General features: G+C 40.7%; 1 protein-coding gene across 3 annotated transcripts in view; it reads right to left on the reverse strand.

Annotated features, from left to right (window-relative positions):
• RNMT (RNA guanine-7 methyltransferase) overlaps positions 1-17580 on the reverse strand; it is a 27025-nt gene continuing 9445 nt past the window's right edge. For all 3 annotated transcript variants that reach the window (XM_061594731.1, XM_061594729.1, XM_061594730.1), the window contains exons 6-12: positions 10416-10531; positions 8583-8764; positions 7479-7643; positions 6517-6634; positions 5235-5336; positions 3851-3884; positions 1-1011 (exon numbers count right to left, since the gene is read on the reverse strand). In XM_061594731.1, coding sequence (XP_061450715.1) covers positions 974-1011; positions 3851-3884; positions 5235-5336; positions 6517-6634; positions 7479-7643; positions 8583-8764; positions 10416-10531 — 755 coding nt within the window. In that variant the 3' untranslated portion in view covers positions 1-973. The remainder of the gene's footprint in view (positions 1012-3850; positions 3885-5234; positions 5337-6516; positions 6635-7478; positions 7644-8582; positions 8765-10415; positions 10532-17580) is intronic.

A 17580-nucleotide genomic window follows, 5' to 3' on the forward strand; every position in this document is an offset into this window, starting at 1 on the left:
TCACTTGTACAGAAGAGACATTTATTTAATCTTGATCACATAACTACAAAAGAATATTACACACAAATGAACACAAACAGCAAAATTAGTATTCCTCCAAACACTCCATCCGAAACACCAGCCACAATTATTTAACATTGAAAATACTGCAATGTGGAATGGAGATAAAAGCCCAACCAATGAATGGTGTCTGGCATCCTGATACACAGAGCTCACATGCATACAAGCAGATCTTCATTCACTGAAATTGCTTGATGAAGGTTTCTTCTTTGAAAGTAGACGCCCGCTTATATAGCTCTGGAATGAGGGCTACAATTTTCCATTGATAGCAGCAGTACTGAATCCCACAGTCATCTGTTTCAACACTTGCCAATTTACTTGTATGCAACTTTGTACAACTCAATAACCACTCAAGTCTCTCTCACAACAGGAAGTTTCAAATAAACACTTGCTGCATGGTGACCACTTCAAAACTTTGGGTTCACTCTAGCCACATGTAGAGCTAGTTATCTGATGTCACTGCCAATAAATCACCAAGACCCTTGCTTCCTTGGCTATTCAAGCTATTGAAAGAGTATGGCAACAGCTGAACTACCACCTGGATGGAAGCTACATTAGGATAATCTCTTCACAATGTGATTTTGGCCATGCTGTAGTTTTTTAAGTGGTCTATAAGTGGCAAATGTGTCTGAAAACACATTAAATATTTCAGAAAATTTGCCCTTTGTTAAAAGTAGGAACCCCACCACCATTCCCCCAAAAGAAAAATTACAATTCCTATTTCGTGTGTGTGTGTGTGTGTAGTCTATATATACACAAACACACACAAATATTCCATCTGTCACAGACAGTCAACCATAGTTCCTATGTAAACATGCCCAATTTGGTTGTGTCCTGCACACTTTTTAAACATAAAAATATAAAATAGCTGTCACTTTGGATGCTAGATCACTGTATTTCTTTGTGGTCTTTTTTACTGCTGCTTTTCAAAGGCAAAAATCAAGTATATACCTGGGGGGGGGAAAGCAAGAGGAAACAAGCATGATTAGCCTTCCCCTACTTCAAATATTTCTGTTCTTAAAACAAGCCTGACAATATATAGCCTAACAGAGCATAGAGCAACATCCCATTCATTAATAATGATAGCCATACTAACTGCAACACCGATTCGAACAGTTTCTAGTAATGTGCCTAAACGTGTATGGAAGCATTTGTATACAATACTAGTTTTAAAGAAAATGGAGAACATAATTTTTTTAAGTGGCCATATATCAGTATATGTAAAGAGATTAAATGACATACTCAACTATATCAGTATTTTAAATCCATGTGTTCGCTTAGACTGGTATACCCTAATTACTACAACTTCTATCGCCTTCAAAGGTGGAAATCACTTCCACAAGTATGTAGTGATGATACACAGCCCATAAGGTTCTGTACTGGAAGTGTCATGATAATACATGCCCATTGTTGCATCCCTGAAATGATGAATGTCATATGGACCAAGACTCAAGGGAATATTTTATTTATTTATTATTTGATTTATATCCCGCCCTTACTCCCTGCAGGAGCCCAGGGTGGCAAACAAAAGCACTAAAAACACTTCAAAACATCTTAAAAAGACGTTAAAATACATTAAAACATCTGTAAAAACATTTTTTAAAAAGCTTTCAAGACATCTTTTTAAAAAAACGGTTAAATATGCAGGTGCCATGCAATTACCATCTGCTGTTAAGATGATTTTAGTACAAAGTCACACCTGCCAGTTTTAAATGGCAAGAGAAAAAAATAACCAAACAAAACTGGAGAGTAGCTTGGGCTTCTATTTTCTTTATGTTCCTTGAAGAATTGAGTTCCTCAGCTCTTAAACATCAGCAAAACAAATGGTTTATACTAATCTAAGATCTATAGTGCCTCTTAACATGAATAATTACTCTGGGATAATCCCATAATTCCCTTCAATCTCCTTTTGTTCATATGATAAAAGGGGTTTCCTCAAAGGACAATTGATCATTGCCATCTGCAATAGCTGAAATTCACAGCAGCAGAATCAGTGTGATGCTTATCAAGTCTGTGACACACAAGGAAATGTATCCTTCCACATAAATCTGCTGACTTGAATTAATTACTATGCTGAATAATCTCTGTATCTTGTCTGAACAATTCCATATGAAGAAAAATGAAAAACCATGAATGATTTCATGCCAAGCAAGACCCCTCCTTCTATTGCATCAGAAAGTATTCCAAACCAGGGCTGTGGAGTCGGAGTCGTGGAGTCGGAAGCAATTTTGGGTGGAGTCAGAAGAAATGTATCGACTCCGACTTCAAAATAAATTTTGATTGACAAATTTTTTAAAATATAAATTCAAAATGTCAAAGAAGCTTCCCATGAAATCAGCTGTAGTTGAGCATTTCACCATAACTGAAGATGGAAAACATTTTGTGTGTCAGTGTATGACACAGGACCCAGATGCACACAAATGCTGTGATGCCAAGATCAGCGCATATTCAGGCAGCGATAAAAATGCTCCCATGAGAGCTTCCAATTTAAAAAGACATTTACAGCCCTTTCCAGGGCTGTGAAGCAATTTTGGGTGGAGTCGGAGTCGAACAGTAGAAAAATAGAGGAGTCAGAGTCAAAGGTTTGGCATACCGACTCCACAGCCCTGTTCCAAACTCAACTTTATTAGAGCTTTGTGAGCAATTGAAAAAATGGACTGCCTTCAAGTCGATTCCGAATTATGGTAACCCTATGAATAAGGTTTTCATGGTAAATGGTATTCAGAGGTGGTTTACCATTGCCTTCCTCTGAGGCTGAGGCAGTGACTGGCCCAAGGTCACCCAGTGAGCTTCATGTCTGTGTGGGGATCTGAACCCTGGTCCAACACTCTAACCACTATGCCACACTTGCAGAGAGCAATTATGAGCCTCCAAACCCTTTCATAATGAAATCCAAACAGCAAGATAATGTTTATTTTCTAGCACCAAAGCTGTCCAGCTGCATTTAGCAGGTTAGAGGTCTCACACTGCTAGCTTACTGTAACATGCAAACCAGAACACTGTACCACTACTATTAGTTAATATTAATTCAGAAAAATATTAAAAACCATGCACAAGACCCTAAATAAGCAATTTTAAATCAGGAAGGCTCAGTGCCAGGGTTTACCTATATAACTGGATTAATGGGCATTTTGAATAATGGAATACACAGATATAACACAACCTATGCTTGATTTAGATGTGATAAGGCTGTATGCAAAGCACCTACCTATATTTGTGTTCTGTAAGACTGCCGTTTCATTCAAAAGGCATTTAAAGAGTTGTGCCAGGCCACTTGATTGAATGTTAACAAGCCAATGGCCTACGGCTTAGGTAGATGCACCACTCCACGCTAATGTAACACCCTGAAACATGCTATATCTGCCTTTTGAATGAGATGTATGCTAGATGATTTTCCTGTTATTTAGAGCACTGTATGTTGTTTAGTCAAAAGGCTCCTAGACTGGCTTACAATCAATCTAGTGTCACCTGGCTCCCACACATGGCTTGCAAACAATTTTGTTACCAATTTAATACTTAAATATTAGTCTGCTATTCATCTGTGGATCTGGTCACCTTAAGATGAATAAAGATGCTATCTAGATGCATTTTTACATAGCAATTATGAATAGCCCAAGTTTTTCCTGCAACTTTGCTCTTAACAGATTCCCTCAAAAAAAAGCTCCTGCTGGAGAACCCCTTACATTTTAATAATACACAAGCCTGACAGCTGTAGAAGGAGAAGCTCGTGGGAAGAAACTAATTTACTGAACTGTTCTAGTAATATTTAGACATTGGTTATAGTACGTACTTGCTGCTTCCCATTCAGAGTTACTCAGGGTTCCCTTAAAGAAAGAAAAGGAAGGCATGTCACAAAGATAACAGACAGAAAACATTGTACACATTTTAAGCAATCAGCAGAAAAAATATTTATCCAACAACAAACTATTGCCTCATGGGGCTTAATTTTAATGCTTCATTATTTAACTATCTAATGTATCAATAATAAAGTTTCAGATTTCAGAAAGGCAAACCATGCTCCACTGTACTTCAGCCAACTCCTCGAAAGGAAAATATGAGTAAACGTATTTAGCAGCTGATCAACCATCAAAGTAGAATACCTCATTGTAAAAGGGACTGGTTTATTATTATTTAGCTATGATGGATTGCACGTTTGAGAGATGTCATCTCTCTGTTTGAAGAGAAGATAGTATTTTTATCTGAAGAAAGAGTGCTTCCTTGAGGTATAGAAAAGTTGTTAAACATTAGCTATCTACTGCACTAACCTTATATCTTTGCTCTGTGTTTAGAACGCTGATTACGATGATACCAGCTCAAGTCCTAATGTGCATCAGTTTAAACTACTGGGCAAAATATTGCACCACTGTTCCATCACAGCTACCTTGTATTACAAGACACTCACGCTATGGTGCAAACACTCCCTGCAAATTTCTACATATATTAAAAAGGGTATTAAATGGTATCTAATCAGTGTAGATTTGAGAAATAAACAGCTGCTTCTAGGCAAGGAAACAAGTTTTTGTAAATTAATCAGTTTCTTATTTATTTTAAGGTTGCAGGTGGGCTATACATGACTTACCTTAGTATGTTGTTGTTGGCAGGCTAGTAAAGTTATGAATGCTAGTAGCTTTAGAGACAGCATCAGTGTTATATAAAGCTATCTGAATTTGAGCACCATAGGTTATGACTATGGAGACTCATACATTTCTTCAGGAACAAGTCAGCTGTAATTTGCAAAGTTCAGATGCTAAACAAAGGGAATAGACTACCTTGCCTTCTGTTTTCCTTTCAAGGTTCAAAGTTTCACAACCTAATGGCTTTAGAGGTCACTTCTTGCACAAGCAAGTGCCACACTGACAGCAGTGCAGCAGCACCACCATCATAATCTTTTAAATTTATTACCTGCCTTTCACTAGTAGGTCCCACGGAAGTTCACAATATACAAGTGGTCAATGCAGCAGCTTTTGCCGTTACTCATTGCTCCACAGTGGCACCACAAGAGAAACATTCTACTGCATTAGCACATAAATGATTTTTCCGAGGAATACCTTACTTTTTTTAGTTCCACAGACAAAACCCATATGCATAGCTTTTCCAATAGTGTTAAGATGGAGAAGATGAATACTGGGCCACAACCAACCTGATCTACTCAGGAACCAGAGGCTAATACTTACAAGAGGTAGCTTGGCTTTCCCATCATTCTTGAGCATTTCTGCATGCTCATAGTCCTCTTTTTTATTTGAGACCAGCCTGGAACTTTCATCAGCAGGAAATTTCTGAAAAACAGATTAGAATTACTGCAAACAATTCTAGGCTGGCAAACTAAAAATAAGAAAATTAAGACAAAAATTGTCTGCACACATGCCTACTTTCCCTTGAGCTGAGAGGCAGACAGCAAGGAGCGATTAACAAATGAGGTATTTCTACATAACCATAACTGCAATTATAAAGAGAATACCAAAACTCCAAGAAGTTATTTAGTAGTTAGCCCAATGAAATATTTATTCTGTGACCAACACCTTTACCTTGCATTCCACATTCATATTGCTCCTTTCTTCCATGAGATAACTCAAGAGGGTATTCATAGGGCTCCCAAGCATGTTCCATTCAGGCACAGACCAGATACAGACCCTCTTAGCTTCAGAAACGTGGCTGCACTATATGTCCTCAGGCCACAGCCTGGGATATGTTAGACATGGATGCATACAATGATCCTAAACATTTTTACTTTACTTTAGTCCTATTGATTTCAGCACAGCATACTTCTACAAGTGTGTACAAAATCACAAGGTGGTCACAAAAACCATGTTCTATATCTGTACAAGATCCTTTACATTTATAATAGTCATGATTTAATTAATATTGTTTACTACAGAAGAAGTAGGCCACTAGCACTACAATGAAATAAATTTTTTGAAATGGACTCTAAGTACATCAACTTAGAATTATGTTCTACAGATACAAATACAAAGGAACGCACTTCCAAGTGAGCATTTTTAGGATAAACATGTTAATGTAACTGCAATGTATTGTTCTGCATGCTGCTTCTATATTGACAGAGCGCACAGAGATACAGGGCAAGTGAAATAAAACACAGCTAACAAAAGTCCATTAGGAACATAGGACACTGCCTTATATTGATGGTCCATCGACTTCATTACTGTCTACACTAACTTGAACTGGATCTCCAGGGTTTCATGAAGGGCACCCTTCCCAGCCCTGCGCAGAGATTCCAGAGACTGAACTTGGGGCTTTCTCCATGCAAGGCAAAAGCTCTACCACTGAGATATGGCCCTTCCTGCATTCAAATGCAAGATAGAGGGAATAACTAGTACATCCTGAGAAAGTATCGAAATTCATCTTTATTAGAATTGATGCACAATGTTCTTCAAAAAGCAACTAAACAGTTAACAAGGCTGACAATTATAGCAGATCTGTGTGTGTTTGAGAACTAACCTCCAAAGCCTGCATTTGTTGCAAAAGAAGTTTATGTTCTTCATTCTTAACCTTTTCTTCATAAAACTCCTGAAAAGTCTTTTTGTAGACTAGTTTCATGCCATACTCCTTGGCCATTCTACAAAGAATTATTAATTAGCTTAATTGGCACAAAACAGAAGTTACAACATTGTTGTCAAAGCATTAATTAAATTTACAAAAGCTACTTCTGTATCATAGTGACACCTGATGATTTGAATTCTTCTAAATTCACCATACATCATACACTTAATCTGAACATAAAGTCCTTTGTCAAAATTATGACAGTACATTTAAAATATGTATTATATACACACATATATGTGCACACATACAAGGCATACACCTATTGATTCCTAATTATAACGACAACTAGAATCTCAGAGTGCAGCTCAGGGAGGTAGATACTCAGTAATAAGTGTCATTATGAAATGCTTATAGCATTGGCAACAGCGCATGCTTATATAAGTCATGCCCTCACAGTATAATGTGTATGGCAATAGTCTGGAGCATTGCTATGGTTATGTTTGCTAGCATCTTGTGGTAAGTTCTAAAGGGTCTGAATAGGCAAAGACCACAAAACAATTGCTACAGTGGAAATAATAAAGAGAAGAGGGATTCTGACACAGCAAGGAAGTAGAACAGCTACACAGCAGAGAGGGGGGGAAAGGAAGTTAGGCAAGAGAACATAAAGAGGCTGTAGAACCAAATGCACTGGTTTTATAATCGATGGAAGGTTTTTCCCAAATTGCAAAAAGATACCAAGGGAAAGGAGGGAAATCGGAAGGAGGGCATGTCAGATCTTCTGCATATTTAGTACCTAGGCTATGAAGGACCAAACTTCACATTATCTATCTTCTCTAGGTAAAAGCCAGCAAAGGGCACCACTAGCAATCATTTTTAATTTAAAAACACAAAATAAAATTTAACAATAAAAAACTTACTCTATCAGCAATGGAAAATAGACCAAGAACTCTGGAACATTAACCACTCCTTCCAAGTTAAAATCATACTTGCAGCCAAACAAGGGGTAATCTCCCTTCTTCTGAAACTTCACTGTATATATTTCATTCCCAAAAGAGTCTGTTTGTGAAGCTTCAAGGCGCTTTCTGTGGCAGCACATAAAAAAATTAAACAATTTAAAACCCACACAACCAAGAGTATTCAAGTCCCTAACTCTGAGAAAACATAACAGTATGACCTGTCCAAAGGTCTAACTTCTTGCTAAGGAAATCAGGTGTAGCAAAACAAGGATAAAATCATATCCTAATACTTTTTAGAGAAGTAATAAATTATATCAAATTTCAGTGACACATATCACCCTAATTCATTTTTATATCCACCACAGATAATTAATTAATTAATTGCATTGTGTACTGCCCCATAGCCAAAGCTCTCTGGGTGGTTTACAATAATTAAAAACATTAAAAACAAATATACAAATTTAAAAACACATTTAAAAAAAAAACAATTTAAAAACACATGCTAAAATGCCTGGGAGAAGAGAAGGTTAATTAAGATTTAAATTAACACTAAAAGGATTGACCAATAATTTGGTCAGTCATGTAAGCTTGCTTTAATTGCACTGATGAAGTTGCTGTCTTCCTGCAGTTCAGTACTAACAATATTTCTAATATTTATGGCAGACCAAGAGACTTTCCCCTACTTGCCAGAATATACCACATCTAGATGACTGGGCACATATTTGGGCTAGATATCCCAGGGTCTTGGCATTCACTGGGAAACCCGAGAGAAGCAGATTCTTAGTAAGCAGAATACCGATACCATCATTTTACTTGTATCTCCATAAGTAAGAGCCAGAGACTTTTTTAAACGGGAAAAGCTGAAAATTCAAGAAAGGAACCTGGAATCTTCCTGAGGAAGCCAGTCTTCCAGTGTGTCTACAGTCCTGGCAAGCATTCTGGACACTCCTATAGAGAAAGCTTTTTCCGGTCCATGCCCTTACTGCTGTATTGAGGGGTGGGGTGAACACCTACAAGCAGGAGACCCAACAGTTATTATCTACAACTTTATTCACACATACTTACACAAGTTCATAGCTATCTGGAGTTGTGCCAATGAAATATCCTCCATGGCAGAGTTGTTCACAAGCATTTTTAAGCATCATATCAGCTTGTTCATATGTCTCAAATGAGTAATGGTACACAAATTGACAACTGCAGATGTCAAAGTACATGTTTCGATCGTTGTACTTTTTAGACAGAAGTTCCTGAGACAAACAGAAGAGAATAGTTTATTTTTGCTATCAGGAAAATACCACAGAAATGGAGTTTAAGCAAAGAGACCCAACCCAAAGTCTTTTGATTCTTTTTCTGCTCTTTCCAGCTGACAACCTGAAAGTTAAGCCACTGTACAGTAGGGCCCCACTCATACGGTGGTTGACGTTCTGGACCCCTGCCAAAAAGTGAAAACCGCCAAAAAGCGGAACTCATTGAATAGAATGGTGCGCGACACCTGAAAACCACCGTAAAAGCGGAACAAGCGCCGTATGAGTGGGGCTTTAGTCTAATTGTGTCTAATTGAGACCGCCGCATTAGCGAAGCGCTGTAAAGCAGGGCCCTACTGTATCCTCTTCTGTTCTACTACCTCCACTATCCATTGTTTCATCAGGAATTAAATGCTGAAATATAAAGAATTTTTACTGGAAAGAAAACACTAGAATTGGTGTTGTAAGTAAAAATCAGAATGTTGATTTCTGGTGCTACAGCACAGACAAGAGTAGTTACATTAACTTATTAACTTATTTTGAGTAATCCCATCACAAGTAATGAAGTTCATGCAATACAGACAATTCCAGGTTTGCATCTCTCATACGCCACATTTGCACAGCACAATACATCATGGCTTATCATGACATGCATAAGCTGCAGCAAGCCTGTTCACACGCTCTTTACCTCTTCCAACCAAGATAGCCAGGAACACAATTTCAGAAGCTTTTAAGTTTTAGTTAGCCATAGGTTCATTTCATCTTTACAGCAGATCACAACTTAAAAGAAATATGGTTAGTTTAGACATGCCAGTTGCATAACCAATGTTTTAAAATTGACTGGTTTTGAATCTGACTACAGTTCATGTTAAACCATGATTCTGGTTTGGAGGAAAGGGAAGCTATGGTTAATTAAAATCAGAATAATCAATGAATAAATTCATTGGGAAACCTGAGAGAAGCAGATTCTTAGTAAGCAGAATACTGACTCCATCATTTTACTTGTATCTCCATATGTAAGAGCCAGAGACTTTTTAAACAGGGGGAAAAGCTGAAAATTCAAGAAAGGCACCTGGAATCTTCCAGAGGAAGCCAATCTTCCAGTGTGCCTACAGTCCTGGCAGGCACTCTGGACACTCCTATAAAGTCCTCTTCCCAGCCATGCAGGAAGAGGAGAGGGGAACAATGGTTTAGCACAGGCTTCACCAACCTACTGCCCTTCAGATCTCCCATCAGCCCCAGCCAGCATATCCTGGGGGCAGAGACTATTTGAGTTGTAGTCCAACATTTTAATCACGTGACATTGGCAAAGGTTGGTCTAGGAAGATGTGCTAACGCAGCCACACCATGATTTCCTGACGATTTCTGAGCTTAGAATATTTTCAGGATTGAGCTGTTCTGCAAAAAGACTGTTCTCAAGGTGTCATTAAAATGAGCTATACTGAAGGCTATTTTGTATTTAGGTGTTTCTCTTCATTTATGCAACACCATGAAACATAGTTTTTAAACTCTGCAACCATTTAGAAAAAGGCAATGGCTGATTTACCTTTACACCTTTATTTTCTAATCTTTGCTTTCACTCACATTCCTTGTACCAATTAATTTTATACAAAGAAACCACAATTTACTAAAAAAAAGCATGAAATGACTATACCTTTGTACTGTCAGCAGTGATAAATTCTGCACTGAAAATTCTCTCATTCTGACGACCACGGTTTCTCATATCATGGTACCGCTGTTCACACTGTTGTACGGAAACATCAGCAATATCTATTCTCAAAAAATGTATAATCAAAAACCTCTTAGGAAAGCTATAACTCAGGTGAAAGCAAACATACAAGTGGAGGTTAGAAGTACTGTATTTGGCAACTGCTTAAAACAGTTAAACAGAGTTCTGCATAGGGTGGGCAAAAGACTCATTGCACATAACCAAAACTCAGAAGCAACAGAGAAAAGCACTATTTCAGATCTTATGTGCAAAACGACTGTCCCAATTTAAGATTAAATATTTACATTGCATTTTTCTTAAAATTAATGCTGTGTCACATTCTTGGATGAACTCAATTGTTAATAAAAATGATCTAGTACACTACCGTTTTTGTAATATGACATCTTGTAATTTGAATTCTTAATGCTGAGAAGACAATGAATATCAATAATTTTATTTTGACCTATGTGATACTTAAAACTTTGTAAGAATTATCTAAAGAACCCATTCCATTTTTCAAATGGCAGTATTATACTTTTGAAAACACACAAAACCTTAAATTCAGCAAAGTGTATGTGCATTTTACACTGCACTCTCCTCCTCAAGACTCCGATACATTTATGCTAATTCTCTGTGCTAGAAATGGCTAGCACGAGATGTTGAGCCAGTTCCATTAAGCCTCCCAGAATATGTAAGCTCAGAAATGGCACTTGCACATTGCTGCTGGGTCAGGAAATGCCACTTAGTTCAACAAGCGGATAGCTTCTAAGTTGATCCTCAGCGTTCCTTGTATTAAAGGGAGACTAGCCCCACAGTCCCCTTTATTGACATTATCATGGAGGTAGAGAAGCTGTATATGACTTTGCATGCTGCAAAGTCATATACCGCAGCATAGCACAGTGGCGAGGACAGCCTGGCTGGGAGTCCAGAGTCTGTAAGTTCAAATCCCCGCTCGTGTCTCCTGGGTATAAAGGGCCAGCTAATGATCACCCCCACAGTGAGTGGCTCAGGGGTTATGTGTCCTGCCACCTCTGCAGCCGTGGGCAAGCTGCATAGTCCCAAGGAGCCCAGTTGCCCCCCAGCTGACAGTTGCGGACAAGGAAGGGGATGGCTTGTGCAGCTATGGCAACCTGAGCAGGCCCTAGCCAGCTGGGGAGGGCTAGTCTCAGAGGGAGGCAATGGTAAACCCCCTCTGAATACCGCTTACCATGAAAACCCTATTCATAGGGTATCCATAAGTAAGGATCGACTTGAAGGTACTCCATTTCCATTATTTATTTATTTATTTATTTATTAACAACAACAACAACAACAATAATAAAACTTCCTCCCAGTAGAAGTCCAGGGTAGCAAACCACAACACTAAAATATAATAAAAACAGACTTTAAAATATATTTCAACAAAACATCTTTAAAAACATCTTTTTTAAAAAGCTTTTAAAACATCTTAATAAGCAATTCCAACACAGACACATGGTCTCTACTTAAAAAGCTTGTTGAAAGAAGGAGGTCTTCAGTAGGCACCAAAAAGCTAACAGAGATGGCGCCTGCCTAATATTTAAGGGGAGGGAATTCTAAACGGTAGGTGCCACTGTACTAAAGGTCGGCTGCCTGTGTTGTGCCGAACTGACCTTCTGATAAGATGGTATCTGCAGGAGGCCCTCACTTTCAGAGCGCAGTGACTGACAGGGTATATAAGGGGTAAGATGATCTTTCAGGTATCCTGGTTCCAAGCTGTTTATACACAAAAACCAGAACCTTTGTGTAAAAAAAAAAACAGATCCTTGAACTTATCCTGGTAGCTAATAGGCAGCCAGTGCAATTCTTTCAGCAGCGGGGTGACATGTTGGCAATACTCTGACTAGTGAGTAGTTGTGCTGCTGCATTTTGCACCAGCTGCAGCTTTTGGACTATCTTCAAGGGCAGCCCCACAAAGATTGCATTTTAGTAATCCAGCCTGGAGGTTATCAGTGCACGGACAACAGTGGTCAGGCTATCCCGGACCAGAAATGGCTGCAGCTGTCTTATCAGCCGAAGTGGCAAAAGCATTCCTAGCCACTGAGGCCTCTTGGGCCTCCAGCAACAAAGATGGACCCAGGAGCACCCACAGACTACGGACCTACTCTTTCAGAGGGAGTACAACCCCATTCAAAGCAGGCAACTGACCAATTAGCCAAACTCGGGAACCACCAACCCACAGCACCTCCACCTTGCTAGGGTTCAGACTTAGTTTCTTGGCCCTCATCCAGCTCACCACTGAATCCAGGCCAGTCCACTGCTTGCATGGCCTCTCTTGATACAGATTGTACAGAGAAATAGAGCTGGGTATCATCAGCATACTGCTGACACCTGGCCCCAAATCTTCTGATGACCGCCAAGGGTCCCAAGGGCGAATAAAAAAAAGCAAATAAAGTCAAGGTCTAATCAGACATGATATGATTCTAAAAATATATAGGAGGGAAACAAAAGGGAAAAAGCACCAAACTGAAGGCAGGAAAGAGAGACAGGCTCTGGTGCTGAGTGGATTTATTGTGTGCTCAACGTGTTTCAGAATTCAAATTCTTTGTCCAGCTCCACACTAAACACAACCAAACTCAAATGCTGCTGGTGTCCATAATGAATGTATAAATCAGCCCAGCTGCACAATCACTGCATTGACAAATTTGACTGATCCAGCTGGTACTTACAGTGATTGACTGACATGTTCAGTGGTTACAGAAAGTCAGCCAAGTTTCATACAGGACCCTTGTTTTTGATTTTATTTGAACTCAGAGAATTTGAATTGCCTGGATAGAGTAAAGAAAACAGATCTCCACTGGTCAGTATAGGGCATTATCTTTGCGTTTTCATGGGGAGGGGGAGAGAGTTTTATGTTGTAGCTGGCTAGCACAAGAATTTGTTTTGTTGGTGCTACACAGTACAGTTTCATAGGGTGTCAGTCTAATGTTAATGTTTAAGGATACAACATAATGACAACATTTTAAAATGTATGCAAACTGAGTCATATGGAACGTGGTCTTTAAAAGTATTTTGTTAATGTATAAGAACATGTGCTGTCTTACAGCAATGATTTTAGTTTGTTTTTGTTTTTAGCTCCTGAAGGATAAATTCCAAAACGCATTGAGCATACAATAAATCTACTCAGCACCAGAGCCTGTCTCTCTTCCCTGCCTTCTAAAAATATATAGAAATGAAGTGGAGAAAACAATCTTGGCTAATAGCTGACAGAATACACAATAATGCCCAATTTCAAATGCACATGCACTTTACTACACAGGGTGCAATATGAATTGTTAGCTCTATAGACAAAATATGCATACACTCTCAATGGCAACACAGCAATAAAATGCAGAGGTGTACAAATACAGGAATATAAAATGCAAAGGTAAAATGCACAACAAATCTCAAATACTATTCCAAATATACAAAATTTACTTTATTTGGTCTTTGGTCAAGGATTATTCTCTCCCAAGGGCTTCATATGGATGTTAAACAGCATTGGGGACAAGATGGTACCTTGTGGCACCCCACAGTACAACTGCCAGGGGACCCAGAGACAATTGCCCAATGCTAAAACAGTTCCTCCAATACCGATCTCACCAAATCGGCCCAGAAGGATACCAAGTCAATGGTATCAAAAACCTTCCCAGAGATCAAGTAAGAATAACAGAGTCACATTTCTCCTGTCTTTCTCCTGATAAAGGTCATCCATCAGGGCAATCGAGGCTGATTCAGTCCCATCACCAGGCCTGAACCCAGATTGGAATGGGTCAATATAATCTGTTTCATCCAGTAGTGTTTGTAATTGCTGCGTCACAATCCTCTCAATTACCTTCCCTAAAAAGGGGGTATTTACAACTGGGCGGTAGTTGTCACAAACCAATGGATCCAAGGTGGGCTTTTTCAGGAGCAGTCAGATCACCACCTCTTTCAGGGAAGGAGGGAGTGCTTCTAGCCACAATGATGCGTTGACCACAACCTAGATCCACTTGGTCAAACCTCCTCAACAAGTTTTAATAAGCCAAGAAGGGCAACGGTCAAGAGGATATGTTGCTGGCCACACCAGCACAAGCACCTTGTCCACATCATCAGGCTGCATCAACTGAAACCAAACCCAAGCAGCTGAAGCAGACGTTGCACTGGACACCAGGGCTGTGGAGTTGGTACGCCAAACCTTCGACTCTCACTCTATTTTTCTACTGTCTGACTCCGACTCCACCCAAAATTGCTTCCAACTCCACAGCCCTGAAAAGGGCTGTAAATGTCTTTTTAAATTGGAAGCTCTCGTAGGAGCATTTTTATCGCTGCCTGAATATGTGCTGATCTTGGCATCACAGCATTTGTCTTCATCTGGGTCCTGTGTCATATACTGACACACAAAATGTTTTCCATCTTGAGTTATGGTGAAATGCTCAGCTACAGCTGACTTCATGGGAAGCTTCTTTGACATTTTGAATTTATGTTTTTAAAAATTTGTCAATCAAAATTTATTTTGAAGCCGGAGTCGGAGTCAGTACATTTCTACCGACTCCGACTCCACCCAAAATTGCTTCCGACTCCGACTCCACAGCCCTGCTGGACACCTCACTGAGGACTACAGTAGATGTGGATAGGCATCAAGATTGCTATGGAGGTGAGCAACTTTACCTTCAAAGTGCCTTGCAAACAATTTAGTGGGCCTTCAAAGGGTCTAAAACTCTATTTCCTGGAATTGATGACAAGAGACCCTAACAATATGGAAAAGCTCCACTGGACAGCTATGTGAGAATGTAATGGTGGCAGAGAAGTGGACCTTCTTTGCCGCCCTCACCACTACACACTAGGCACGGTTATGTTTTACTCATGCCCGATCAGCCTCATAGCATGTCTTTTGCCACTTACGCTCCTGCCATCGTCCTGTTTTCATTGCCAATAGTTCACTGGTGTGCCAAGGAACAAACCGGGCTCCACAATGCCAGACAGGGCACTCAGGGCAACCATGCCAAGAGCCTGACGTGCCTCACTGTTCCATAACATGACAAGAGTATCGACAGGGTCACCTGCTCTGTGTACTGGGAACTCCCCCAGGGCATTCAGGAATCCACTAGATTTCATTAGTTTCTGGGGGCAGACCATCTTAAACTGTCCATCACCCTGTAGAGGAGGATTAGCGCTGTAGGTCTAAACTTCAGCAGGAAGTGGTCTGACCATGACAATGGGGTGACATCCACCCCTCCCATCTCCAGAACACTCCTTCCTCCATCTGGAGCAAAAACCAAGTCGAGAGTGCACCCTGCCCTATATGTCGGGCCAGTGACAACTTGAATCAGCCCTATGGTCATCATGGAAGCCATGAAGTCCTGAGCAGGAACACTAGAGGCAGCCTCAGCATGTACATTGAAATCACCCAGGATTATTGTTCTGAGCTCCTCCAATACCACAGCCAAGACAGCCTTTGCCAGCTTGGTTAGGGAAGCTGCCAGGCAGCAGGATGGATGGTACACCAGCAGCAACGCTAGTTTACTGCCTCCTTGACCTGACATCAGGTGCAGGCCCCCATAGCCAGCTCCAAGACAGAGTAGTTTCCTGGTGACAGAGATGGAAGTTCTGCTGACTAAGCTGGGTCAGATCCACTTCTCCCAGCTCACCCATCCAGGTCTCAGTAATGCACACCAAATCTGCACCTTCATCCATGATGAGATCATGGATGAATGTGGTCTTACTGTGTACCGATCTGGCGTTAAACAACAGCTGACACAGGCCAGTGGACACAGCTGATAAATAATGAGGAACCCATCTATGGGAGGAGTGGGAACAAGGAATAAGGCGTGGATAGCCTTGCCTTCATCTTCTATGGTAGCTTACCACCTCCCCATGACTATACCTCCCTCTACCCATGAACACTGAGATTGGGGTGGTATCGCCCATGTACCTCCTTACTAACACTCCTCCTAAACACCTGATATGGACCCAACAACAGCTCACCAACAAAACCTACCTGAACTACTTATCCCAGTAGGCCTCTGAGAGAATTGGGAACAGTCAGACCCACTCAATATCTTTCACACAGGGCACATCTACTGCCCCCGTGTCACACCCAGGGAGGGCCAGCCTTCTGCCAGTTGCAGACTCTCACTCTGAAGGCATCTGCAACTTTCTCCTATCATTCAGTTCACAGCACAGGCTCTCATCCTGCACAGTAACTACAAAGTCACTGTATACCCTCCTCACTACCAATCTCCTCCAGATTGGTTTTTTAAAAATAGAAGGGGTAGTGCCCTCACCCTCAGGACTCCCTAAGGGGCTCCACAAGGGACAACCTCCTTTGGTGGTGACCCTGGTGGCAGCAGGCCCGCAGCCCAAGGACAGACGTGCTTTTATGTCTCCTGACCCAGCCAGGAGCTGATGAAAGAGGCTGAAAGAATGACTGCAGCGTCTTTCTGGATTCAGGATCAGGCAGGGGGTCCCTGTCTTTGCAGTACTTACCAGAGACCTCAGCTGTCTCGAGAGACAGCAACCCAGAGGACTGAGCAAGCAAGCACCCAGGTGCTCAAGTACTCACTCCCAGGGTAGATCTTCCCCAGTCCCTCAGTGCTGCATATTCTTTTAAACTGAAGTTACCAGCTCTGGAGAGGTTGAGGAGCTAGCTCAGAAGCTGCACACATCTTAGGTGTGCTGCACAGTGTGCTATCCTGCTTCCAAAGCTAATCCCTCAGAAGTAGCATAGCCCAAGCTGAGCACAGTCCATTTAAAAGAGTTACACTGTGCTTCTGTGCCATGTTCACTCCTCACAGCCTTCCTAGTACAGGAATAGATAGCGCCCCAGGAGCATTACTATATAGGCTTCTGGAGTGTGCCTCTATTCTAGTAATACAAAGGTCAATTATGAGCTGGGAGGAAAAGTAAAAGCCTAGTAAGGCCAAAGGTAAGCTGGGAGGGAAAGTAAAAATGTGGTAACACCAAATGCAGCTCTGCTTTTAGGCTTCCCTCCCAACTGGGTGGCACTTTTCTCAGCACTAACAGAAAGACTACCCCAAAGGCTTACATAAGAACCCTCCTGTATCACCTGTTCACCTGCATCTGTTCTTACAGTGGCCAGCCAGATGCCTATGGGAAACCATAAGCAAGACAT

Source organism: Rhineura floridana, chromosome 1, assembly GCF_030035675.1.
Source record: "Rhineura floridana isolate rRhiFlo1 chromosome 1, rRhiFlo1.hap2, whole genome shotgun sequence".
NCBI classification, from domain to species: domain Eukaryota; kingdom Metazoa; phylum Chordata; class Lepidosauria; order Squamata; family Rhineuridae; genus Rhineura; species Rhineura floridana.